The sequence below is a fragment of the Mesoplodon bidens genome (assembly GCF_964165515.1).
Source record: "Mesoplodon bidens genome assembly, chromosome: X".
In the NCBI taxonomy this organism is placed as follows: Eukaryota; Metazoa; Chordata; class Mammalia; order Artiodactyla; family Ziphiidae; genus Mesoplodon; species Mesoplodon bidens.
Window position 1 is genome coordinate 124,329,464 of NC_138163.1, and position 25,801 is coordinate 124,355,264.

The 25,801-nt window shown below is 42.5% G+C and overlaps 1 protein-coding gene across 1 annotated transcript in view; it reads left to right on the top strand.

Moving 5' to 3' along the window:
* MAP3K15 (mitogen-activated protein kinase kinase kinase 15) overlaps positions 1-25,801 on the top strand; it is a gene marked incomplete at its 5' end in the record, with an annotated part of 161,540 nt that overhangs the window by 27,197 nt on the left and 108,542 nt on the right. The window contains 2 exon segments of the mRNA XM_081223135.1: positions 16,278-16,417; positions 18,895-18,927. Coding sequence (XP_081079261.1) covers positions 16,278-16,417; positions 18,895-18,927 — 173 coding nt within the window.

Consider the following 25,801-nt stretch of genomic DNA (forward strand, 5'->3'; position numbering starts at 1 on the left):
TGTTGACCATTCGTATATCTTTGCTGAAATGTCTATTCAAATCCTTTGTCCTTTTATTCAGTTGGGCTATTTGACATCTTGCTGAGCTGTAAGAATCCTTTATGTAATCTGGAGACATAATCCCTTGTCAGATATACGATTTGCAAATATTTTCTCCTGTTCGGTGATTTATCTTTTAACTTTCTTGATGCTGTTCTTTAACGCATGAGTTTTTAATTTTGAAGTCCAATTTATCTGTTTTTATCCCATCTGTGCTGTTTCCTCTAAGTTTTTTGTTTCTTATTTATCCTTTCAGTGCTTCTTTATGTCCGTTGTCAGCAAGCTACAACCTGCAAGCTGGCTGCCTTTATTTTGTAACGAAAGTTTTATTGGAATGCATCCATTCTCCTGTGGCCACTTTGGGGCTACAATGGTGGAGACTGTGTGGCCCACAGAGCCGAAAATATGTACTATCTGGCATTCTTATTCTCTCTTTCTTACTCAGAAGGTACCAGACCAAATACAGTTTAACCAGGACACCTTTCCAAATCAGAATATGGGAATCTTCCTTATTCTTCTTTATAGCTGAATAGTACTTCATTGGGTGGATGTATCATTGTTTATTCTACCAATACCTTTTTTATGGGACACTTGGATGTATAGTTTTTTGCTACTAAGCTGCGATGAATAACTTCATACATGGGCCATTTAATACATGTATGGGTGTATTTGTGATTAGGTAGCCCAAAGTGGTATTTGTGAATTAAAGAATAAATGCACCTGTAATTTTGGTAAATAGTGTCAGATTCCTATCTGTGGGTTATACTGTTATCTTTCTTCACAGCCTCACTAACAAAATAGGTTGCCAATATTTTAGACTCTTGTTAACCTGATGGTTGAGGGATGATATCTCAGTTAGTTTTAGTTTGTATTTCTCTTACTCTGAACGAAATTGAGCATATTTCCCTTTTTTTTTTTTTGAGCACTATCTATCCATAACCCTCTCCCCTTTTTTCCTATTGGTTTATGAGTCTTTGGGAGGGGGTCTTGATTTCTAGGAGATCTTTCTCTTTTTTTTTAATAAATTTATTTATTTATTTATTTATTTATTTTTGGCTGCATTGGGTCTTCATTGCTGCGTGCAGGCTTTCTCTAGTTGCGGCGAGCAGGGGCTACCCTTCATTGCAGTGCATGGGCCTCTCGTTGCGGTGGCTTCTCTCATTGCGGAGCACGGGCTCTAGAGCGCAGGCTCAGTAGTTGTGGTGCACGGGCCCAGCCGCTCCACGGCATGTGGGATCTTCCCGGACCTGGGCTCAAACCCGTGTCCCCTGCATTGGCAGGTGGATTCCTAACCACTGTGCCACCAGGGAAGTCCCTAGGAGATCTTTCTGCATTTGAGCCTAAACCCTTTGTCTTTTTTCTGTTGTTCAGACTGGATCATTTCCATTGAACTGTCTTTAAGTTCACTGACCCTCTATCATCTCCATTCTTCTTGTGAGCCCCTCTAGTCAGTTTTTTCTTTTGCTTATTAAAATTTTTGTTCCTAAAATTTTCATTTGGCTCTTTAGTTGTTAAGACTTTCTATTTTTTCCATTCTTTTCAAGCGTGTTTACCCTCACTTCTTGGAGAATTTTTATAATAACTGCTTTAAAGTCATTGTCAGATAATTCTCATGTCTGTGTCATCTTGTCATTGGAGTCTGTCGATTGTCTTTTCTCATGTGAGTTGAAATTTTCCTGCGTCTTTGAATGCCAAGTAATTTAGGAGCCTGTCCTGAGCATTTTGAATATTATTTTATGAGATTCTGGCCCTTGTTTGTATCCTATGGAGTCTGTTGATATTTTTGCTTTAGCAGGCAGTCGGCCTAGTTGTTTCAAGTTGCCAAGGTCCGTTTCAGTTGTGGTGTCAGTTCTGATTTCAAAGTCCTTATAGTGCTGTTCAGCTTTGTGCTTTCTGGTTTACTGGGGCTCCCTTTTCAGTCCTGTGGCCAGTTATTCCATTCGGCCTCACGCTTCCGACAACTGGGCCCATGTCTGAGGCCAGGCATTCAGAAGGAGAAAAAAAAGCAATGGAGATTCACCGCCACCACCTTTGGGACCACAGCTCCTTCAATTAGAGCAAAAGATTCCCCTCTCGGAGTTCCAGGCACCTGTGGGCCCGCTCTGCCACTGACTGTCTCTGCTGTCACCACTGCGGGATTGCAGGGGGCCTGGGGGTGCAAGAGGACAAGGAAGAGGAAGACAGTAGAGAATTCCCTCACTCTCTCTGAGCATTAGGAGGCCCCTTTCCTGCCTTTTTTTTTTTTTTTTAGAGGGTTTCTCCTGATGCTGTCTATGTCCGCACCTAACACCCAGTTCTGGGTTTCCGGCTGCCTTTAGGCCAGGCTGGGGGACACTGGGGGAAAATGTGAAACTGGCTGTTGATTTGGTGGTTCTCTGAAATCTAGTCGTCTTCTCCAGGCTGCTTGCTACCACTTACTTTTCACACTCCTAAAATAGCTATTCCATCCACTCTGTCTAGTTTTTATAGCTGCATTCATGGAGAGACAGGGTGGGATGTATTTATTCCATCTTAACTTGGAACCAGAACTCAAACTTGTACCATTAAGTTTTGAGGTGATTTTTCCACACAGCAGTAGTAACCAGAATATAATAAAATATCTCTGCCTCTTATCAAGCTTACCAGTAAGCAAAAATAGCCTCAATGCCAGCTGCATTGTATCAGCCCAGTTGTGACCATACCTGACACTCTGACTGTTAAGGTTGGGGGGCAAAAGAAATAGAATAAATGGAACAAAAGGAGATGGTTGACATGATAAAGGTGCTTGATTGGCCTCCAGTGTATGCCTCTGGATATGTTGGTTGTGAGCTGGGAGCAAAGAGCATTTTGATGTTTAGAATGACCATTGGATTGTCATTGGATCTCACAAGGCTAAAGTTTCAAGACTTGTGGGGTGGGTTCATTAAAAAACGTGTTCTCTGTCCTGAGAATGAAAACCTTGCATCCAAAATACTTGTCCTTGCTAAGTAATTTTTCTAAAGCCTGTGGCTAGCGAGGCATGCTTGATGCAGATCATAAGGTCTGCATATTCATTTTCAAAGAACCACCTAAGAAAAAGGAAATGGGTACATGGGGGGGAAAAAGGAAATTAGAAGGGTTAAAGAGAAAGAAAAATGGCCCCACATCTAGCAACGAGTCACCACCATCACCACCACCACATGAACTCAGTTGCCCTCCACAGGCTGTGGGGATGGACACCACTTGGGAAGCTTAGAGCGCAGAATTGGTGAAAACTCAGCAAAAGGCCCGGCGCCTAGTGATGACCTTGAAGGAGCAGCTGATTTTGTTAAAAACAAAGGGTATTGTTGAAGCAGATGTAAAAGCCGAAGGTCCTCTTGTGTTGACTGGTGGTCATTTTCATGAGACGATTAAGAGAACGAATTAAGAAATTTCCTACAATTTTGCCACTATATACAGGAAAGCTCAGCAGTACCCTTGTCACGGTTTGCAGTGTGCAGTAGCACTACATCAAGTTCTCTTCTCTAAAGCTGCCCACATCTTGAAGGTGATGTATGACACAGAACTTTTGGAAGAGGAGGTCATAGCTGCTGGTTAGAAAAGCCTTTAAGAAATATGTCGCAAAAAGTTTGCCAAAGAGAGTCATGTCAAAGCGGATCCCTTTATAAAAGAGTTGAAGGAAGCTGCCGAAGATGAAAGTATGAGGTAGTGTAGTCAAAGGCTCCCAAGGAACCCGGAGGCGAAACTGTGAAGTGTGACATCACGGATGATGATGACGATATTGTTACCATTTGAAGTGATGAATGCACCCTAATCTGCAGTATAATGCTGCACATTTTTGTTTTTGTCTTGTTAGTTGGAAGAGCTACATATACGTGACTTAAATTATGCTATACTTTATATCACAAATATTTCACTGTGTTTGGTCTGAAATTAAGCCCAGTGAATCCATTCACCTCTGTGAGTAAACATAGTTTGCTTATATATGGCATCTTTCTTTTGGGAAAAACTGGTAAATGGACATATCTCAGTCGTACTTATAAAGTATAAAAATGATTTATTTTTAGGTCATTCTTACCAAAAAAAGATACTAGAAAGCAAAATATGGGGGACAGGATATAGTTTACTGATGTCCCCACTCTCTCCCAACCCCACTCCCGGTTGAAACTTAATACTCCAAGCAACTAGTATCCATCCCACGTGGCACTTGGTAAGGATTTGTTGACTTCCTGACACTGAATTCGTAGGCTGTCTCCTCCACTTCACAGGTTCTTTCCGTTGACCTGCCCTCAAGTATGTTGGAATTGAGCAGCAGTGGATGAAGTAAGCTCTAAATTCTGGTAGGAGTTAGTAGAGGTGCCTCCTGTCCAGTAAATCTGGGCTCTGTTGCTTTTAGGTAGCTTTTAGATGGCCAGTGTTGTCAGAAATCCAATCAGATTTTTTTTTACAATGTCTTTAGCAGGAAAACGGTTCTAAAATCTAGTTGTTTTCATTTAGGCACAGCCAACCTTACTTATATTCATTATTTCTTATTTTCCGCTGGGAGCGAGATAGGCTTACAGATAAGCTGGAATATATTTAAGGACCGGCATGAGCCAGTACAATCTCAGGATTACTGTATGGTAAATCATTTGCCATCATATCGTTTCACTGACTAATGCTTTGCTCTGGAAATCAGATACTTTTAAACCACAGTAGAGAGTTATAATTTTACTTCTTTTAAGACATTTCAACAAAATAATGTCCAAAAGTTTTTAATGAACTAAAATCCTATACATCATCCGTCTTTCTTGTTTTATATAAACATGTAGTGAGATCATTATAATTGATTCTTAAATTGTTTGTTTGAAGGGCACTTTGCTTTTAAATTCAGATACTTTCCTGCTAAGAATAGATTTTTTTTTTTTTTTTTTTTTTGCGCCGTACGCGGGCCTCTCACTGTTGCGGCCTCTCCCATTGCGGAGCACAGGCTCCGGACACACAGGCTCAGCGGCCACGGCTCACGGGCCCAGCCGCTCCGCAGCATGTGGGATCTTCCTGGACCGGGGCACGACCCCGTGTCCCCTGCATCGGCAGGCGGACTGTAACCACTGCGCCACCAGGGAAGCCCAAGAATAGATTTTAACCTTGGCTTTTTGCAGTCCCTGATGCCATATCACTTCTTAAGGTTTGTTCAGCCAAGATAGGTAGAGGGTGTATGTGGGGTCCACGGTCAAGGAGGACGGTCTAGTTTATGCAGGCTTTTCCCGAGACTGGCCTGCATCAGAGGGAACTAGAAGGTAATTAGAGCACAGGGTGCATTTGTCAATGAAAATCTGAATTTGACCTCTTCCTTTTTTTCTGTGATCTGTTTGCCTAAGATTGATAAATAAACTGTTTTGCCCCTCCCTCCCCCTGGTGGCTCAATTTCAGAAAGTGAGTCCAATAAGTAGTAAGCCTCATCTGGGCCCTGGGGAGCACAGGACTCTGCCATGTCCTAGCTATGTGAGCTTGGGCAAATCTGTTACTCTCTCTCTGCTTCATTTCCCCACCTGCAAAGTAGAGCCAGTTACCAATGCTGCCTGCCTCACAGGGTGGTTCTAAAATTCAACCAAGATGTCTATGGAAGTGTTTTGTAAATGGCAAAGGAAGTGGCTGCTGTGATGATTAAAGCTTTTAGGAAATTTATAGCCCCTTTAGGGAAAAAAAACTCAATTCTGCATATATAATAAAAATTCCAATCTGGCGTTTTATCATATTTATCATTTATAATCTACTAACTTAGTGTCTTAAAAGTTCTAAAAGTAAGCTGGTCAAATATTGTGGTAGAAATTCTGCAAGCAGGCTCAGTCAATTGGCCCAAGTGACAAATGTCAGGCAAAAATGTCAACTTTGGGTTTGAGGTGTTTTTACAATTGAACATGTGTTACTTGGATTTTTTTTTTGAGTGGCAATATCAATCTGTCCTGTTTTTTTAAATTTTATTGAAGTATAGTTGATTTACAATGTTGTGTTAATTTTAGGTGTACAGCAAAGTGATTCAGTTATACATATACATATATCAATTCTTTTTCAGATTATTTTCGCACATCAGTTATCACAGAATATTGAGTAGAGTTTCCAGTGCTATACAGTAGGTCCTTGTTGGTTATCTATTTTATAGACATAGTAGTGTGTACATGTTAATCCCAATCTCTTAATTTATCATTTCCCCCATGTTTCCCCTTCTGTAACCGTAAGTTTGATTTCAAGATCTGTGAGTCTGTTTCTGTTTTGTGAAAAAGTTCATTTGTATCATTTTTAAAAATTAGATTCAACATATGAGTGATACCATATGCTATTTGCCTTTCTCTTTCTTCACTTAGTATGATGATCTCTAGGTCCATCCATGTTGCTGCAAATGGCATTATTTCATTATTTTTCATGGCTCGGTAATATTCCATTGTATATATGTACCACATCTTCTAAATTTTTGGCTGCATTGGGTCTTCATTGCTGTGCAAGGGCTTTCTCTAGTTGCGACGAGCAGGGGCTACTCTTTGTTGAGGTACGTGGGCTTCTCATTGTGGTGGCTTCTCTTGGTGTGGAGTTATCAATATGTATGTTCCTATTACCATTTTCTTAATTGTTTTGAGTTTGTTATTGTAGGTGTTTTCCTTCTCTTGTGTTCCCTGCCTAGTGAAGTTCCTTTAGCATTTGTCGTAAAGCTGGTTTGGTGGTGCTGAATTCTCTTAGCTTTTGCTTGTCTGTAAAGGTTTTAATTTCTCCATCGAATCCGAGTGAGATCCTTGCTGGGTAGAGTAATCTGGGTTGTAGGTTTTTCCCTTTCATCACTTTAAATATGTCCTGCCACCACTCCCTTCTGGCTTGCAGAGTTTCTGCTGAAAGATCAGCTTTTAATCTTATGGGGATTCCCTTGTGTGTTATTTGTTGTTTTTCCCTTGCTGCTTTTAGTATTTTTTCTTTGTATTTAATTTTTGATAGTTTGATTAATATGTGTCGGCATGTTTCTCCTTGGATTTATCCTTTATGGGACTCTCTGTGCTTCCTGGACTTCATTAACTATTTCCTTTCCCATATTAGGGAAGTTTTCAACTATAATCTCTTCAAATATTTTCTCAGTCCCTTTGTTTTTCTCTTCTTCTGGGACCCCTATAATTCGAATGTTACTGTGTTTAATATTGTCCCAGAGGTCTCTGAGACTGTCCTCAGTTCTTTTCATTCTTTTTTCTTTATTCTGCTCTGCAGTAGTTATTTCCTCTATTTTATCTTCCAGGTCACTTATCTGTTCTTCTGCCTCAGTTATTCTGCTATTGATCCCTTCTAGAGAATTTTTAATTTCATCATTGTTTGTTTGCTCTTTAGTTCTTCTAGCTCCTTGTTAAACGTTTCTTGTATTTTCTCCATTCTATTTCCAAGATTTTGGATCATCTTTACTCTCATTATTCTGAATTCTTCTTCAGGTAGACTGCCTATTTCCTCTTCCTTTGTTAGGTCTGGTGGGTTTCTGCCTTGCTCCTTCATCTCCTGTTGTTTCTCTGTCTTCTCATTTTGCTTAACTTACTGTGTTTGGGGTCTCCTTTTTGCAGCCTGCAGGTTCGTAGTTCCCGTTGTTTTTGGTGTCTGCCCCCAGTGGCTAAGGTTGGTTCAGTCTGTTGTGTACGCTTCCTGGTGGAGGGGACTAGTGCCTGTGTTGTGGTGGATGAGGCTAGATCTTGTCTTTCTGGTGGGCAGGTCCACGTCTGGTGTTGTGTTTTGGGGTGTCTGTGGCCTTATTATGATTTTAGGCAGCCTCTCTGCTAATGGATGGGGCTGTCTTCCTGTCTTGCTAGTTGTTTGGCATAGGGTGTCCAGCACTGTAGCTTGCTGGTCGTTGAGTGAAGCTGGGTGTTGGTGTTGAGATGGAGATCTCTGGGAGATTTGATATTACGCGGAGCTGGGAGGTCTCTTGTGGACCAGTGTCCTGAACTTGGCTCTCCCACCTCAGAGGCACAGCCCTTGACGCCTTGCTGGAGCACCAGGAGCCTGTCCTCCACACAGCTCAGAATAAAAGGGAGGAAAAAAAGAAAGAATGAAAGAAGAAGATAAAGTAAAATTTTAAAAAGTAAAATAAAATAAAGTTATTAAAATAAGAAATAATTAGTAAAATAAAAATTTTTTAAGTAAGAAAAAAAGAAAGAAGAGAGCAATCAAACCAAAAAACAAATCCACCAATGATAACAAGTGCTAAAAACTATACTAAAAAACAAACAAACAAAAATGGACAGACAGAACCCTAGGACAAATGGTAAAAGCAAAGCTACACAGACAAAATCTCACACAGAAGCATACATATACACACTCACAAAAAGAGAAAAAGGGAAAAAAATATATGTATTATTGCTCCCAACGTCCACCTCCTCAATTTGGGTTGATTCATTGTCTATTCAGGTATTCCACAGATGCAGGGTACATCAAGTTGATTGTGGAGATTTAATCCGCTGCTCCTGAGGCTGCTGGGAGAGATTTCCCTTTCTCTTCTTTGTTCGCAGATCTCCTGGGGTTCAGCTTTGGGTTTGGCCCCGCCTGTGCGTGTAGGTCACCTGAGGGCGTCTGTTCTTTGCTCAGACAGGACGGAGTTAAAGGAGCAGCTGCTTCGGGGACTCTGGCTCACTCAGGCCGGGGGGAGGGAGGGGTGCGGATGCGGGGTGAGCCTGCGGAGGCAGAGGCCGGCGGGACGTTGCACCAGCCTGAGGCGCGCCGTGCGTTCTCCCGGGGAAGTTGTCCCTGGATTACGGGACCCTGGCAGTGGCGGGCGGCAAAGGCTCCCGGGAGGGGAGGTGTGGAGAGTGACCTGTGCTCGCACACAGGCTTCTTGGTGGCGGCAGCAGCAGCCCCACCGTCCCACGCCCGTCTCTGGGGTCGGCGCTGATAGCCACTGCTCGTGCCTGTCTCTGGAGCTCCTTTAAGCGGCGCTCTGAATCCCCTCTCCTCGGGCACCAGGAAACAGAGAGAAGAAAAAGTCTCTTGCCTCTTCGGCAGCTCCAGACTCTTCCCCGGACTCCCTCACGGCTAGCTGTGGCGCACTAGCCCCCTGCAGGCTGTGTTCACGCCGCCAACCCCAGTCCTCTCCCTGCGCTCTGACCGAAGCCCAAGCCTCAGCTCCCAGCCCCCGCCCGTCCTGGTGGGTGAGCAGACGAGCCTCTCGGGCTGGTGAGTGCTGGTCGGCACCGGTCCTCTGTGCGGGAATCTCTCCGCTTTGCCCTCCGCACCCCTGTTGCTGCGCTCTCCTCCGCGGCTCCGAAGCTTCCCCCCTCCGCCACCCGCAGTCTCCGCCAGTGAAGGAGCTTCTAGTGTGTGGAAACCTTTCCTCCTTCACAGCTCCCTCCCACTGGTGCAGGTCCCGTCCCTATCCTTCTGTCTCTGTTTTTTCTTTTGCCCTACCCAGGTACGTGGGGAGTTTCTTGCCTTTTGGGAGGTCTGAGGTTTTCTGCCAGCATTCAGTAGGTGTTCTATAGGAGTTGTTCCACATGTAGATGTATTTCTGATGTATCTGTGGGGAGGAAGGTGATCTCCACGTCTTACTCTTCTGCCATCTTGAAGCCGTATATTTGAAGCCGTATATTCTTCAGTTTGTTGATGTGGTGTATCACACTGATTGATTTGAGGATATTGAGGAATCCTTGCATCCCTGGGATTAATCCCACTTGGTCATAGTGTATGATCCTTTTAATGTATTGTTGGATTCGATTTGGTAGTATTTTGTTGAGTATTTCTGCATCTCTGTTCATCAGTGATATTGGCCTGTAATTTTTTTTTCTTGTGGTATCCTTGTCTGGTTTTGGTATCCAGGTGATGGTTGCCTCATAGAATGAGCAGAGTTCCTTTCTCTGCAATTTTTGGAAGAGTTTCGGAAAGATAGCTGTTAACTCTTCTCTAAGTGTTTGATAGAATTCACGTGTGATGCCATCTGGTCTTGGACTTTTGTTTGTTGGAAGCTTTTATTTTTTTGTTTGTTTGTTTTATTTTCTTTATTATTATTATTATTATTTTTGGCTGCATCGGGTCGCAGTTGAGGCATACGGGATCTTTTGTTGTGGCGTGTGCTCTTCATTGTGGCATGCGGGTTTCTCTCTAGTCGTGGAGTGCAGGTTTTCTCTCTCGTTGTGGCACGCGGGCTGCAGGGCGCGTGGCCTCTTGTAGTTTGCAGCACATGGGCTGTCTTGTTGAGGCACGCAAGCTCAGTAGTTGTGGTGCCCAGGCTTAGTAGCCCTGTGGCATGTGGGATCTTAGTTCCCCGACCAGGGATCAAATCCCCGTGCCCTGCATTGGAAGGAGGATTCTTTACCACTGGACCACCAGGGAAGTCCCTTTTGGAAGCTTTTAAATCACTGTTTAAATTTCAGTACTTGTGATTGGTCTGTTCATATTTTCTATTTCTTCCTGGTTCAGTCTTGGAAGGTTATACCTTTCTAAGAATTTGTCCATTTCTTCCAGGTTGTCCATTTTATTGGCATAGAGTTGCTGGTAGTAGTCTTTTAGGGTGCTTTGTGTTTCTTCGGTGTCTGTTCTAACTTCTCCTTTTTCATTTCTAATTTTATTGATTTGAGTTCTCTTTTTTTCTTGATGAGTCTGGCTAAAGGTTTGTCAATTTTGTTTATCTTCTCAAAGAACCAGATTTTAGTTTCATTGATCTTTTCTATTATTTTCTTCATCTCTATTTCATTTATTTCTGCTCTGATCTTTATGATTTCTTTCCTTCTACTAACTTTGGGTTTTGTTTGTTCTTCTTTCTTTAGTTGCTTTATGTGCAAGATTAGGTCGTTTATTTGAGATTTTTCTTGTTTTCTAAGGTAGGCTTGTATCGCTGTAAACTTCCCTCTTAGAACTGCTTTTGCTGCATCCCATAGGTTTTGGACTGTTGTGTTCTCGTTGTCATTTGTCTCTTGGTATTTTTCACATTCCTCTGATTTGTTCAGTGATCCATTGGTTGTTTAGTGGCATATTGTTTAACCTCCATGTGTTGTATTTTTGCAGTTTTTGTCCTGTAATTGATTTCTAATTTCAAAGCATTGTGCTCAGAAAAGATACTTAATATGATTTCTATTTCCTTAAATTTACTGAGGCTTGATTTGTGGCCCAGCATGTGATCTATCCTGGAGAATATTCCATGTGTACTTGAGAAGAAAGTGTATTCTCCTGCTTTTGGATGGAATGCTCTATAAATATCAATTAAATCCATCTGGTCTAACATATCATTTAAGGCCTGTGTTTCCTTATTGATTTTTTGTCTGGATGATCTGTCCATTGATGAAAGTGAGGTGTTAAAGTCCCCCACTATTGTGTTGCTGTTGATTTCTCCTTTATGGATGTTAGCATTTGTCTTACATATTGAGGTACTCCTGTGTTGGGTGCATATATATTTACAATTGTTATCTTCTTGGATTGATCCCTTGATCATTGTTTAGTGTCCTTCTTTGTCTGTTGGAGCATTCTTTATTTTAAAGTCTATTTTGTCTGATATGAGTATTGCTACTCCAGCTTTCTTTTGATTTCCATTTGCATGGAATACCTTTTTCCGTCCCCTCAGTTTCAGTCTGTATGTGTCCCTAGATCTGAAGTGGATCTCTTGTAGACAGCATATATACGGGTCTTGTTTTTGTATCCATTCAGCCAGTTTATGTCTTTTGGTTGGAGCGTTTAATCCATTTACGGTTAAGGTAATTATCAATAGGAATGTTCTTACTGCCATTTTGTTCTTTGTTTTGGATTTGTTTTTCAAGGTCTTTTTTTCTTCCCTTCGTCTTTTGTTCTCTTGTGATTTGATGTCTGTCTTTAGTGTTGTGTTTAGATTGCTTTTTCTTTTTTGTATGTGTATCTATTGTAGATTTTTGGTTTGTGGTTCCCATGAGGTTTATTTTTAAATATTTATTTATTTATTTAGGCTGCACCAGGTCTTATTTGTGGCATGCAGGGTCTTTAGTTGCGGCATGTGGACTCTTCGTTGCATCATGCCTGTGGGATATAGTTCCCCGACCAGGGATAGAGGCCTGGCCCCCTGCATTGGGAGTGCGGAGTCTTACCAACTGGACCACCAGGGAATCCCCTCCCATGAGGTTTTGATATAGCATTCTGTATATGTACAAGATCGTTTTAAGTTGCTGTTCTCTTAATTTCAAGTGCATTTCCAATATCCTGCATTTGTACTCTCCTCTTCTCATGATTGCTGTTTTTGATATATTTGTGTGTGGATGATTTCCTACCTTTATGTTTGCCTTTATTGGTGAGCTTTCCCATTTGTAATTTTCTTGATTCTCGTTTTGGCCTTTTCTTTTCCACGTAGAGAAGTTCCTTTAGGATTTGTTGTGAAGCTGGTTTGGTGGTGCTGAATTCTCTTAGCTTTTGCTTGTCTGTAAAACTTCTGATTTCTCTGTTGAATGTGAATGAGAGCCTTGCTGGGTGGAATATTCTTGGTTGTAGGTTTTTGCCTTTCATCACTTTAAATATATCGTGCCACTCCCTTCTGGCCTGCAGAGTTTCTGCTGAAAAATCAGCTGATACCCTTATGGGGATTCCTTTGTATGTTACTTGTCACTTTTCCCTTCTTGCTTTTAATATTTTTTCTTTGTCTTTAATTTTTGTCAGTTTGATTAATATGTGTGTCGGTGTGTTCCTCCTTGGTTTATCTTGTATGGGACTCTGCACTTCCTGGACTTAAGTTGAATGTTTTCTTTCTCATGTTAGGGAAGTTTTCAGCTATAATCTCTTCATATATTTTCTCAGGCCCTTTCTCTCTCTCTGTTCCTTCTGGGACACCTATGATGCAAATGTTGGTCCATTTAATGTTGTCCCAGAGGTCTCTGAGACCTCACTCAGAGGCTCAGGACTCTCACTCTTATGGGAGGACCTCTGCGATATAATTATTTTCCAGTTTGTGGGTTGTCCATCTGGTGGGTGTGGGATTTGATTATGTTCCGAAAGTGCCCTTCCTACCATCTCATTGTGGCTTCTTTTTTGTCTTTGAATGTAAAAAATCTTTTTTGGTAACTTCCAGTCTTTTTTGTCAATGGTTGTTCAGCAGTTACTTGTGGTTTTGGTGTCTTTGTGAGAGAAGATGAGCTCAAGTCTGTCCACTCCACCCTCTTTTCCGGAATTGAGTGGCTGTTAAGTTTGGATGCTTGCTGCCTCTTTCCTCAGCGTGTGCTGGCCATTATCCCACTGATATGGATGTGCAGGCACAGCGGCCCTTGCGCGCTCCCGGGATTGGGGAGTACTCAGCGTTGTTGCAAAGATTAAGTAAGATGACGTGAAACTGTCTTGCCCATTTTCCAGCAAACATGTCTTTGTTTCTGCCCTTTTTTCCTTAGCAGTTCACTGTGCAAAAGCTTTGCCCAACCCTGCCTTTTGAATAGGATTTCCTTTCTGAGGTAGCGTGATGAAGTCCCGTGCTGTCCTGCTCAGGACTGGAATCCAGCACGTGTCCAGCATTTCCCCCCTGAGTCACTCAGTGGCCATCTTGCTTCAGTCTGTCCTGTTTTAATGAGGCACCAAGAAAAATCTCCATCCCAACCCTTGGTGGAGCCACGGAGGGGCTCCTTAGTGGACGTGGTGAGGCCAGTGTACAGGTCTCAGCACAGAGCATTGAGAGGGCAGAGGAAAGCAGGAACTCATGTCACCAGATTAAAATTTAATCTACTTGGCTACAGGCTACTCCACCAAGTTGCAGGTTTCCTGTGAAAATGGTCTGCAGGATGGGGGGCTGCCGGCCTTCATCCCTGCTCTCCCCCTTCCCAGCACTCTCCTTTGTCTTCCTCCATTTGCTTCCTGTCCTTTGTTAACTAATTATAGAAGTCCCCACGCCTTGGAATTAGCATCTGTGTTGCCACTTCCTAGTAACATTAGTAGGAAACACATTCTTTTTCATTTGAGAAGGTAATAGAGTCCAGGGAAAACTCCTGCGGGCAGAATGTCTCATTTATTCAGCTGCAGTGTGGTTTGGACGCTGAGAAGGTGTCTCTGGGGACCAGGTATCCATTTGAGATAAATTAACCAGGCTGGTTCGTAAAAAGCATTTCCTCAGCATATACATTTGTCCTTTCTTGAGCAGTAACCTCTAAAGGGTGAATTTGGATATGATAGTCTCCTGTTTAAGCCCTTCATGATTATTTTTTTTTTAAATAACGATGAGACATTGATGCTATGGTTATTTGTTGGTTTTTTTTCCTTTGAGTTCTTTTAACGAAACATACTGAAGTATTTGGAGATGAAATTATATGATACCGGGGATTTGTTTCAAAATTATATGGAAGGGGGTGGGGTGGACGGCAGTAGAGATGAAACAAGGCTGGCCGAGTTGATAATTGTTGAGGGAAGTGGGGGCTACAGGGGTTCCATTATACTCTTCTGTTTACTTTTACATATATGTTTATAATTTTCCATAATGAAAATAAAAAAAACAAAAAAACCCCCACACCCTTCCATAGGTTTTCCATTGTCTCAAGCTAGTGTCCAGCCCTCTTAACATGGCCTTCACACCCCTTCACCTGTCTGGCACCTACTAACCCTTCCAGGTTCATCTCCTTAGGTGTTCTGGTCCTGTGAAATGATATGCAGTGGCCCCAACATGTACACCCCCCTGACCTCTGGCTTGCACTTGCTGCCTTCTCTTCCTGCAATGCTTTTTCCCTCCCTTTCCATCCGCCCATCCTCTCCCCAGTTTTCCTGCCTCATACGGACCCTCAGGCTCCAGACAGCTCACATGCTTTCAGCCTTCCCTGACTGCCCTCCACCTGAGTGTGGGTTCGGTGGCCCCCAGGGGTGCCTCTGTCACTGTTCCCCTCATCTTAGCCTTCCCTACCCTGATTGTAACCACTGCTTCCTTCCCGTCGTCTCCGTTGTATTAAACATGGTTTCGAGGAAAGGGATTATGCGTTGTTCACACTTCTGTCCCTGGCACCAAGCACAGTGCCTGGCATAGAGCAGGCAACCCATAAATTAGGGAATAAAAAGGCCCACCCAGGACTTACCAAGGCTCAGTCTCAGGTCTCCCAGTGGTGCCTGGTGCTGATGCAGCATCTCTCTGCCTTTTTGTTTCCTCACGTCCCTATTCACCTCGCCTCTGTTCTGTTTCATTGAGATTTTCAGTGACTTCCTGTGAGGTCACAGCAGCACAAGCGTAAGTTTGGGCCCTATTTCCCCAAATTTCTGCTGTACATTGTGGAGAAAGTCCAGTCAAACTTGGAGCTCTGATACTCTCTTGAAAATGACTAGACTTGAAATGGTGTCCAATGCTACTAGGCAAATTTAAGTTTGTTCTTTATTGATGGTCTGTGTTGCCCCTCTGTTTTGTTTTTTTTACATCTTTATTGGAGTGTAATTGCTTTACAATGGTGTGTTAGTTTCTGCTTTATAACAAAGTGACTCACTTATACATATACATATGTTCCCATATCTCCTCCCTCTTGCGTCTCCCTCCCTCCCACCCTCCCTATCCCACCCCTCTTTGATTAAAGTCTCTCTAGGACACAACTCCAGGGGCATGTGATCTGTGCCATCCATTTGATGGTGACATATGAACCAGGAGCATGGTGCAGGAATGTTCATTACAACAGTTTGAAATAGGAAAAGAAGAAATCATGTGAAGTGAAAATGCACGAACTTAGAGCTAGACATACAAGTTGGTTGTTTCACACCAAAAACCAGCAAGTCAAAGAATATATACAGTATGATACTATTTATATAAAGTTCAAAGGCATACAAAACTAAACAACATACTGTTTAGGAATTCATAATTATAATAATATATAATATGCATATACAGATATATGCAGGGAACTGATAAATGCAGAGATCAGGATGGAGGCGCTCTCTGGGCAGGAGGGAGAGACGTGATTACGAGGAGGCATGGGGAGCTCTGACAGTACAGATAGCGCTTTGTGTCTTGGGCTGCATGGTGGGTGCATGGCTTTTCATTTCATTATACTTAATACTTTATATATAAGCCAAATATATTCTTTGGATATGATTAATTTCCCAATAAAAATAACATTTAAAATAAATCCACCAGCAATTTTTGAGTGAGACTATGTTCTCAGCACTTTGAAGAAGGAAGAGTTTTTTGGTTTTTAGTTTTTATTCATGTTGCTTTTCTTCCGCAGTTCATGGGGGTAATTTTAATCAAATCATTCCTTACTTCTGCTTTACCTAAAAGGCTGATGGTAGAAATACAAATTGTAGCAGCTCCCCGTTGGCGATCATCACAAAGTAGATTGAGTAGATCACCTCTCTCTCCCCCGACCTTGTCCCCTCGTTGTTCATCTCAGATGTTGCCGTGGTGGACATGAGCAATGTCTCCAGACAGCCTTCCCTCTTCTACCATCTTGGAGTCCGTGAAAGCTTTGACATGGCCAGTAATGTGATCCTGTACCACGACACGGATGCTGACACTGCTCTTTCATTGAAGGTAAAGAGGATTGTCCACCTTCTCCTGAATACTTTGTTTTGGGAAAGCAGTATTGTGTGTTCAGTTGAAATGTACATGTAGCAGAGGAGGTTGGAGGAAAACAAGAAAGATTTGCTTGTGCAGTTCCTTCCTTCCCACCCCAGGTTCTGGCTCACACAGGTGACTTCCTGGCTTCTGTGTGAGCGTATGTGCTAGAGATGTGCATTTGCAGGCAACTTGAATATTTCTAAGCTCATTGGGGAGGTGAAGGCAAAAACTTCTGTTAGTTTCTGTTGAAGCAAACACAGCACTTTGAATCCTCTATTGGGCAATTTGATCCAAACCTGCACGTTAAAAAAAAAAATCTCGGGCTTCCCTGGTGGTGCAGTGGTTGGGAGTTCGCCTGCCGATTCAGGGGACACGGGTTCGTGCCCCGGTCTGGGAATATCCCGCATGCTGCGGAGCGGCTGGGCCCGTGAGCCATGGCCTCTGAGCCTGCACGTCTGGAGCCTGTGCTCCGCGATGGGAGAGGCCGCAACAGTGAGAGGCCTGCGTACTGCAAAAAAAAAAAAAAAAACCTCAACTTGGATAATAAAAGGAAGATGTTTAACAGTTACCAAAATGGGTAGAAACGTTTAGCACAGATGTAATCAGTATTTAATCTGTCATTTTTTTCTCCCCAGTTTAAAGCCAAGCAAAACTGAAAACTTGTGTGTTCATACACAGCTCAGTAATTATTGAGAATTTTTAAATGTATTTTTGCGAATTTGATACAAGCTTTTTTGGATAACAGTACTTTTAAAAATGCTCCTGTTTGTAAAATGTGAAGGTCAGATGTGAGTTATTACAAAATTTAGCTAATATTAATATTGCTTAATATCTTAACATTAGCCAGGAAATCCTGGTCTATGTTAAATCATTTCAGGAATAAAAGATTAGTTTGTTTACAGCAGTGTTACTCAACCTTGACTGCACTTTAGAATCATTTGGGGGGTTTGTAAATATCCCAGTACTCAGGCCACACCAAGATCAATTATGTCACAATCTCTAGGGGATTTTTTTTAACCTCCCAAATATGCAACCAGAGGTGAGAACTAGTGGTTCAGAGTTAGCTTTCCTGGACGTCATTTCTAAATGTTCAGCTACCTTAGCATTAAAAGTCGCTAGTATATAAATGACACAATTTTGTGATGGCAAATTGGACATTTTTGTTTGTGTTTCTTAAGGTTTAATATTAACCAGATGTTTCTAGGTTCTGTAACAATTTGGGATTATTTCCTGGTAGAAATACTACCTATCTCTAATACTAATACTACCTATGTGTAACCTTTATGTGTTAATATATCACATACACCTTATATAGGTGTGTTCTCTCTCATCCTAGCACAGTACTGTATTTTAAGAGTCATTCATGTGACAGTGGAAGAAGAAACTGTTTTGCTATTATACTTTATGTTGTAAAATAGTTTCCCAACAGGCTATAAACCAATCGAAATTACTTTAGATATTTAGATTTTTTTTTCTTTTACTGATATTCACTAAAGTGGTTATGCTTAGAAATATTTAGAATTAGAAAATGTGAAAGGGTAGATTATTAAGCTGTATTTTGATGAGAAACATGAAACTAGAATGTATTTTTTCCCAATTCAATAAATTTTTTTTCTCATTTGTGCATTAGTGAACTCCTCTGGAAAGTCCCATGACCTAGATAAGTTTTAATTTTTAATGATATGGAAAAATACTTCCTAAAACAAATGGGTACTCAGTGATATCTGACGCCAGAAGAAGCGATCTGCACTTGTCAGAAAATAGAAATCTCAGAACACGTAAAACACATTTTACGGGGACAGCTGTTTAATTATGTTTTCTTATTTCAGCAAACGGCTTGCAGCGCATAAATGATACAGTCAAGGGCTGCATGACCATTATGCTGAGTTAACCGACTAAAACTGTTGTCACGGAGTTTGAGTTTGAAAATTCCTATAGTGAATATGTATAAATATAATACCTCTAGTGAGGTGTCAGGAATCCTGTCAGCAACACCCCTTCTGTAGGAAGACTGACTTGGGCGGGGCGTGGCCTGCAGCCTTCACACTGATGACTCAAGAAATGGTTCCAGGCCCGAGGTTACCACGGGCTGCGCATGCGCTTCACTGCTGTCACTGAGAAGGCGAGGTGCAGGGCATTCAGAGCCCTGAACTTGAATCTCAGAATATCTTTGGACAGAAGCATTGCCGTTGCTATGGGAAAATCCTTATAACCATATATGTCCCCCGGGAATTCCAAAGCTAACCAATCATGATAAATTTTCCTTAGAACATGAATTTTACATTTCTTCGAGGCCCATTCTTTTTGAAACTTTTTACAGGGGGAGGTTTCAGATGATTAACTCTTGCTCTAAAATGGGTGCCAGATGATGGCATGGGGACAAAGTGCTTACTAGTGCTTATGGAAATTAACTGTTTTGGAAAAAAGCTATATTGATCCTATCTTTTCAGGATATAGTAACTCAAAAAAACACAGTAAGTATTGTATTTTCAGATTTTTAACTTTGTGAATGTAAACATATAAAATGCTTGCCTGAAAATCCCACAGATAGCCAAGTGATGTCTAATTGTACCTGTTGGTTGTGTTTCTGGGGGGACACCTAGAAACCCCTACCCCTCAAGCCGCCAGCTGGATCAGCCCCACTCAGCTGCCCAGGGTGCAGGGCAGAGGGCGAGGTCAGGCAGGTGTACTTGTTCTTCGTTACACTCTAGGACTTTGAGCCTGCAACCACCCGGCTGTCTTTGAGCTGGGTCGGTGCTCCTATGGACCACCAGGATTCTTTCTGCTGGAGCCAGTGCCTCCATACTTCCCACCACAGTTTCCCTCACAACAAAGAGACATGAACTTACACCGGAGTTAAGGTGGGAGCCTAGCCCAAAGTTCCCTGCCACAAGCTGAAAAGAAGTGGGATGGAATTCCACTTCTTTCCTTTTGCGTGCTAGTGTCTCCTGATTTGACTTAAAAGTTCCTGCAGTGACGTAGTGATAACACCGCTTTGGTTTGACTTGTATCATGAAACCCTCCCCCACCCTAAAATCATTCAAATAAGATCATGTCCTTGGAAATAGCGCCACGGTTATCCTGTACCTTTGAATGCCCCCCACCCAAAAAACTGCCCATCCTCCGAGAAATTGTGACCTAGACTAAGGACAGTTCTTTCTTCCCTTTGGCTCTCAGCCACTGACCCTTCTAGAAGGGCAGGGCCTCTTGCCTCTTTTCCTAGTCCAGTTGGAGTTCCCAGAGGGAGAGGGTGAAAAGGACCCAGGAGGTAGAGGTCTCCTGAAGGCGCCCTCCGCAGGGCAGCCGGAGCGTGGCGTGACGCCCCCCCCTCCACAGAAGGTCCCACCCTGCAGCCGAGGGGCCCAGGCTTCCCCAGGACCCAGGCAGGGCTCCCTGCCGGAGGTGGAAGCCTTGACTCTCCTCCTCCAAGGCCGAGGATGAAATTCTAGAAACAAAACAAGTACAGTTTATGTCATTACCACTGGAGTGTGGGTTTAATAAGCTGACCTGAAAATAAGGCATCAGGGTGGTTTTCTTGGGAAAAGAAATGGGAAGATTTGTCACTTCATTTGGTCCCATTTACATGATAATACTGCCCACTTATGGGCTCTTTCCTGTTCTTTCTAGATCTTGATTTCTTAAATTACCTCCTTCTTGGAGACAGGAAGCCAGTCAAAGGAGATTGGGCCTGAGGCTGGGAGGCACAGGGCTTAGTCCCAGCTCTGTGTCTTAGTAACTTTGGGCAGTCATTCCATCCCCCACCCCAATCCTCAGCGCCCTCGTCAGTAAAATGAAAAGGTTGAACTCTGTCGTTTCGTTCATAGATATCTTCCGGCACTCATTGTCCGTGTTCCATATTTGTTGTACAAGTGAAAAGACGTAACTTGGGTTTAATACAAGGAATGTCTAGGAAGCAGTTAATCCTTAAAACAAGAATTACATTCAGGCAAGGTGCAAGGAAGAAAACTCTTTATTTTTACATCCTGACTGTTAGTTGTGTCGGAGTCTAGAAATCCTGTTCTCGGGGAGACTTAGTGTCATTCTGTTACCATTCTACTACATACCCTCCCTTCTGGTATGTTCTCCCTTGTCTAAACACCCAGGAATTCCTTCACATTCTTGGTAATTCTACCGCAGCATCATTCTCCCTAGGCTTTTGTTTGTTTTTTAGGAATAAACTTATTCTAAACGATTTGGCAATGAATCTCTCTGCTGCATTTGGCATCACTTTAGAACTCTGTGCCCAGGACTGGTTGTCATGCTTGATGGGGTATGAAAATTTAGAGCATTCAGGAGAACAAAATAAAGGACCAGAGGTGACTGGAAGGGTTGAAAATAGCACCTAAGAGGAAAAGTCGAAGGGAAGCAAACCTCAGGAGGTATTGTTCATGGTCATTTTCAAATGTTGTCCCTTTTCAGGAAGCAAGGGAGCGGTTACTTCTACTCCAGATGTCATGGAAGTAGGGCAAACTGAAAAAAGGCTGGGGTCAGCAGAATGGACATCTCACAAGTAATGGTGACGAAACATTGAAATAGAATGTCAGAGTAAATCAGCTGACATTTTTTTTTTTTTTTTTTTTTTTTTGCGGTACACAGGCCTCTCACTGTTGTAGCCTCTCCCGTTGCGGAGCACGGGCTCCGGACGCGCAGGCTCAGCGGCCATGGCTCACGGGCCCAGCCACTCCGCGGCATGTGGGATCTTCCCGGACCGGGGCACGAACCTGTGTCCCCTGCTTCGGCAGGCGGACTCTCAACCACTGCGCCACCAGGGAAGCCCCCAGCTGACATTTAAGAAGAGTTTGTTCTCTTGGCCCCTCCACATGGATGGAGGTAATGCTGCTTGGGAGCAGGGGTATGGATCGTGTAACACCAGAGGTTTTGAGAGAGAATCTGATGAAATTGTGGGTCTGTGATAATTGGATAGCTTTAAGAAAGAGAGATACAACATAGTTGTAGTTGGTGAATTATAAAGTCCTGTGAGTCAGGTACAGATTAAACGCCACACACTGAACATGCAGCTGGGTGCTTGAAGTGATTTATGAATATATGGAAACCAAGATGCTTTGAGATCTCTGTCTTCAGGGAGTATTTTATGTTTCTAGAATTGTGCCTGATAATGTATGGAACTCGGCTTCATTTGGTAGAGGGATAGTGTATTAGCCAGGGTTCTACAGAGTAGCAGTCCCCAGCCTTTTGGGCACCAGGGACCGGTTTCGTGGAAGACAGTTTTTCCACAGGCGGGGGCGGGGGTGGGGGGGGCGGGAATGGTTCAGGCGGTAATGCGGGCGATGGGGAGCGGTGGGGAGCGGCAGACGGAGCTTCACTCGCTTGCCTGCCGCTCACCTGCCTGGCTGCCTGGTTCCTAACAGGCCATGGACTGGTACCGGTCCGCGGCCCAGGGGTTGGGGCCCCCTGCTCTAGAAAAACAGAACCAATTGGAGATATAGAAAGAGGGAGATAGAGATATTTATTATGAGGAATTACCTCACGTAATTATGGAGGCTGAGAAGCCCAACAGTCTACCATCTGCAGGCTGCAGACCCAGGAAAGCCAGTGGTGTAATTCGGTTTAAGTCCAAAGGCCTGAGAACCAGGGGAGCCGATGGTGTAGATCAGAGAAGATGAGATGAGGTGTCCCAGATCAAGCAGTTAGGCAGGAAAAAGAGGGCGAATTCCTCCTTCCTCTGCCTTTTGTCCTGGTCAGGCCTCAGTGGATTGGATGATGCCCACCCACAGTGGGGAGGGCAGTCTACTTGACTGAGTCCACTGACCCAGATGCTCATCTCATTCAGAGACACCCTCACAGACACACCCAGAAATAATGTTTAATCTGGGCACCCTGTGGCCGGTCAAGTTGATACACAAAATTAGCCATCACAGATGGCTACATTTGCTGCCATTTTTAGGAGGAGTTGCTTTGCAGGGATGTAAAGGATGGGAAGCCAATCTCTAGGCTTCGGGCTGGACCAGACCTGCAGCCCTTCTGGGCCCTTCTGTTCTTTGGCAACATAGTATCACTTTTTGTGCTCACCTCTTTTTCAGCTGATGCTCATAGTCTCGTGTTCCAGGGGGTATTTTTTAGACTCTTTATTTAGGTATAATTGACATACCATAAAATGCACCTGTGTACACACAATTCAGTGATTTTTAAGAGTTGTGCAGCCATCACTACAACCCAGTTTTAGAGCATTTCCATCATCCCAAAATATACTTGTTTCCAGACAATGCCTGTTCCCATCCCAGCCCCAAGCAACCACTAATTTGCTTTATGTGTTATAGATTTACCTTTTCAGGACTTTTCATAGAAATGGAAGGATACAATAATGTGGTCTTTTGCATCTAGTTTCTTTCACTTAGCATGATGTAGCAAGTATCAGTAGTTCTTTTTTATTGCTGAAAAGTATTCAAGTGTATGGATATTCCACGTTGTATTTATATATTCCCCAGTTGATGGACATTTGGATTGTCTCCACTTTTTGGTTATTATTCATAATGTTGCCACAGACATTCAAGTACAAGTCTTTGTGTTGCAAATATGTCTTCATTCCTCTTGGGTAGATACCTAGGAATGGAATTGCTGGATCATATAGTAAATATATGTTTGACTTTGTAAGAAACTATCAAAATAATGTTCAAGGGGGTTGTACCATTTTACATTTCCATCAGCAATGAGAGGTCTGGCTTCTTCACATCCTCATCAATACTTGGTATTGTCTGTCTTTTTATTATATCCATTTTAGTGAGTATGGAGTGGTATCCTATTGTCGTTTTGTATTTCCCTAGTGGGTAATGATGTTGAGCATCTCATGTGCTTATTAGCCATTCATAGTCTTTTTTTGGTGAAATGTCTATTCAAGTCTTTTGCTTATTTTTAGTTGGATTTTTTAGTCTTACTGTGGAGCTGTAGAGTTCTTTGTGTATTCTGGAAGCAAGGCTCTTATCAGAGACTTTATCAATTACTTCTTTTATGGCTCATGCTTTTGGTGTTGTACCTAAGAACTCTTAGCCTAATCCAAGGTCACGAAGAATTTACTCCTATGTTTCCTTTTAAAGTTTTATAGTTTTGGCTCTTACGTTTATTTCTCTGACCCATTTTGAGGTAATTTTTGTGTCTGGTGTGAGGTAGGGGTCCAGCTTCTTTCTTTTGCATGTGGCTATCCAGATGTCCCAGCACCATTTCTTAAAAAGACTGTTCCTTCCCCATTGAATTTTCTTGGCACCTTTGTCAGAACCAACTGATCATAAATGTAAGGGTTTGTTTCTGGACTTGAAATTCTATTCCGTTGACTTGTATGTTTACCTTTATGCCAGTACCACGCTGTTTTGACTGCTGTACCTTTATAGTACATTTTGAAATTAGGAAATCTGATTCCCCCAACTTTGTTCTTCTTTTTCAACACAGTGTTGGCCATCTGGGGCCACTTGCAGTTCCATATGAATTTGAGAATCAACTTTTCCATTTCTACAAAACAGGCCATTGGAATTTTGATAGGGATTGCATTGTATCTGTTTATCACTTTAAGACTTAACAATATTAAGTCTTCCAATCCAAAAACACAGGGTGTCTTTCCATTTATTTAGGTCCCCTTTAATTTCTTTCAGCAATGTTTTATAGCTTTCTGTGTACAAGTCTTTTACCTTCTCAGTTAAATTTATTCCTGGATATTTTATTCCTTTGGATATTCTTGTAAATGAAATTGTTTTCTTAATTTCCTTTTCAAGATTTGTTTTTAAAAAAATACCTTTCGGGACTTCCCTTGTGGCGCAGTGGTTAAGATTCCACGCTCCCAATTCAGGGGGCCCAGGTTCGATCCCTGGTCAGGGAACTAGATCCCACATGCATGCTGCAACTAAGAGTTCACGTGCCGCAACTAAGGAGTCCGTGTGTTGCAACTAAGGAGCCCACCTGCCGCAACTAAGACCCAGCACAACCAAAATAAATAAATTAATAAGTAAATTTAAAAAAAACTTTAAAAAGAAATACCTTTCACAGAAATCTTTAACATCATATTTTGCTTCGTAATTCAGTATTTGAGTTAAAATGTAATTCAGCTTTTGATCAGAGATCCATAAAAATGACTTTTTTTCATACATTATTTTCATCCATTTTCATTCTTAGGCCATCTTCTACTGCTTTAGAGATAACAAAGATAGACGCTTTCAGCATTTTATCACTTCAGAAGACATATTTATATGATGAACAATCAAAAACAAGAGTGAAAATATAGCCTTTATGAAAACAAGAGTGAAAATGTAGCCAACCCCAAGAGACTGCTTTATCTATGAAACCTTGGAACTTCCTGGTAGTTTGTTATTATTGTACATAGTCCACAGGTATTCTCTGTTTGTTTTAATTTTCCTTTGTAAATATAACCATACTTTCAAAGTTACGTTACATTTTGCAGGTTGATTCCCCCCAGGAAGTAGACTCTGAGACTGAGTTTAGTGAACAGATTTATTGAGGACTGCCCTTGGGATCACCTCTGAGGGAGAGGAGGGCAGGAAGCAGGACTGGGAAGGGAGAGAAATCCAACTGGGATGCAGGCTCAGTGGCAGCCTTGGCCGATCCCCCCTGGGGAGCTCTGAGCTGTAATGACCTTTTGGAGTAGTTCTGAATTGGGATGGGATGGCCAGGCCTTTATTCTCCTGTATCCATCCCTCACTGGAAGGAGAGTGACATTGAGTGAAGTGCTCTCTGCAGCTGAGGCAGTTCCAGAAGGGGCTGACAGCAGGGGTGAGAGCTACAATGCTCCTGGTAGCTGGGGCAGCACGTCCTTCCTTGAAGGGGGGATGTGGGTGTACGCCTGAGTGTCCACCACCTTCTAATCATTTTACTTGAGAAATATGTAAATCATATATACCCCAAGACTAAGCATGTACCTCGAAAGCTGAGATGCACAGAAATAATTTTTTCCTTTGAATTGGTGGGAAATTATTTGGAAGCTGTGTGTAGCCTCACCAGAGAGGAAGCATGGGGACATAAACCTTCCTTGTCCCCCAGGAAAATTACTAGCAGAAGATGAGGTTTTCCACCCAATACTTGTAGAAGAAACTGTTCAAAGTAAACTAGATTTTGCTTTCATTTGTCATGTCCTAAGGCCAGAGATCAGAGATGGTTTTTTAAAAGCAGAGTTTCCAAGCTAGGATCATGTTACTAAAAAAACACCTTATTAAAAAACTAATCTGGTTCTTGACCTCTGGACTAGGTAATTATTTTTTTCCTCTGGAAAGCCAATGAGATTTAAAAGAAACTCATTGTTCCCATCGAAATAGTTATCTCTGTGATCCCAGTGAAGTGAAACTTCTTTGAGAAACAGACATTGGCAGTATTGGGGGTATTGCCTACAATACTGGAAGT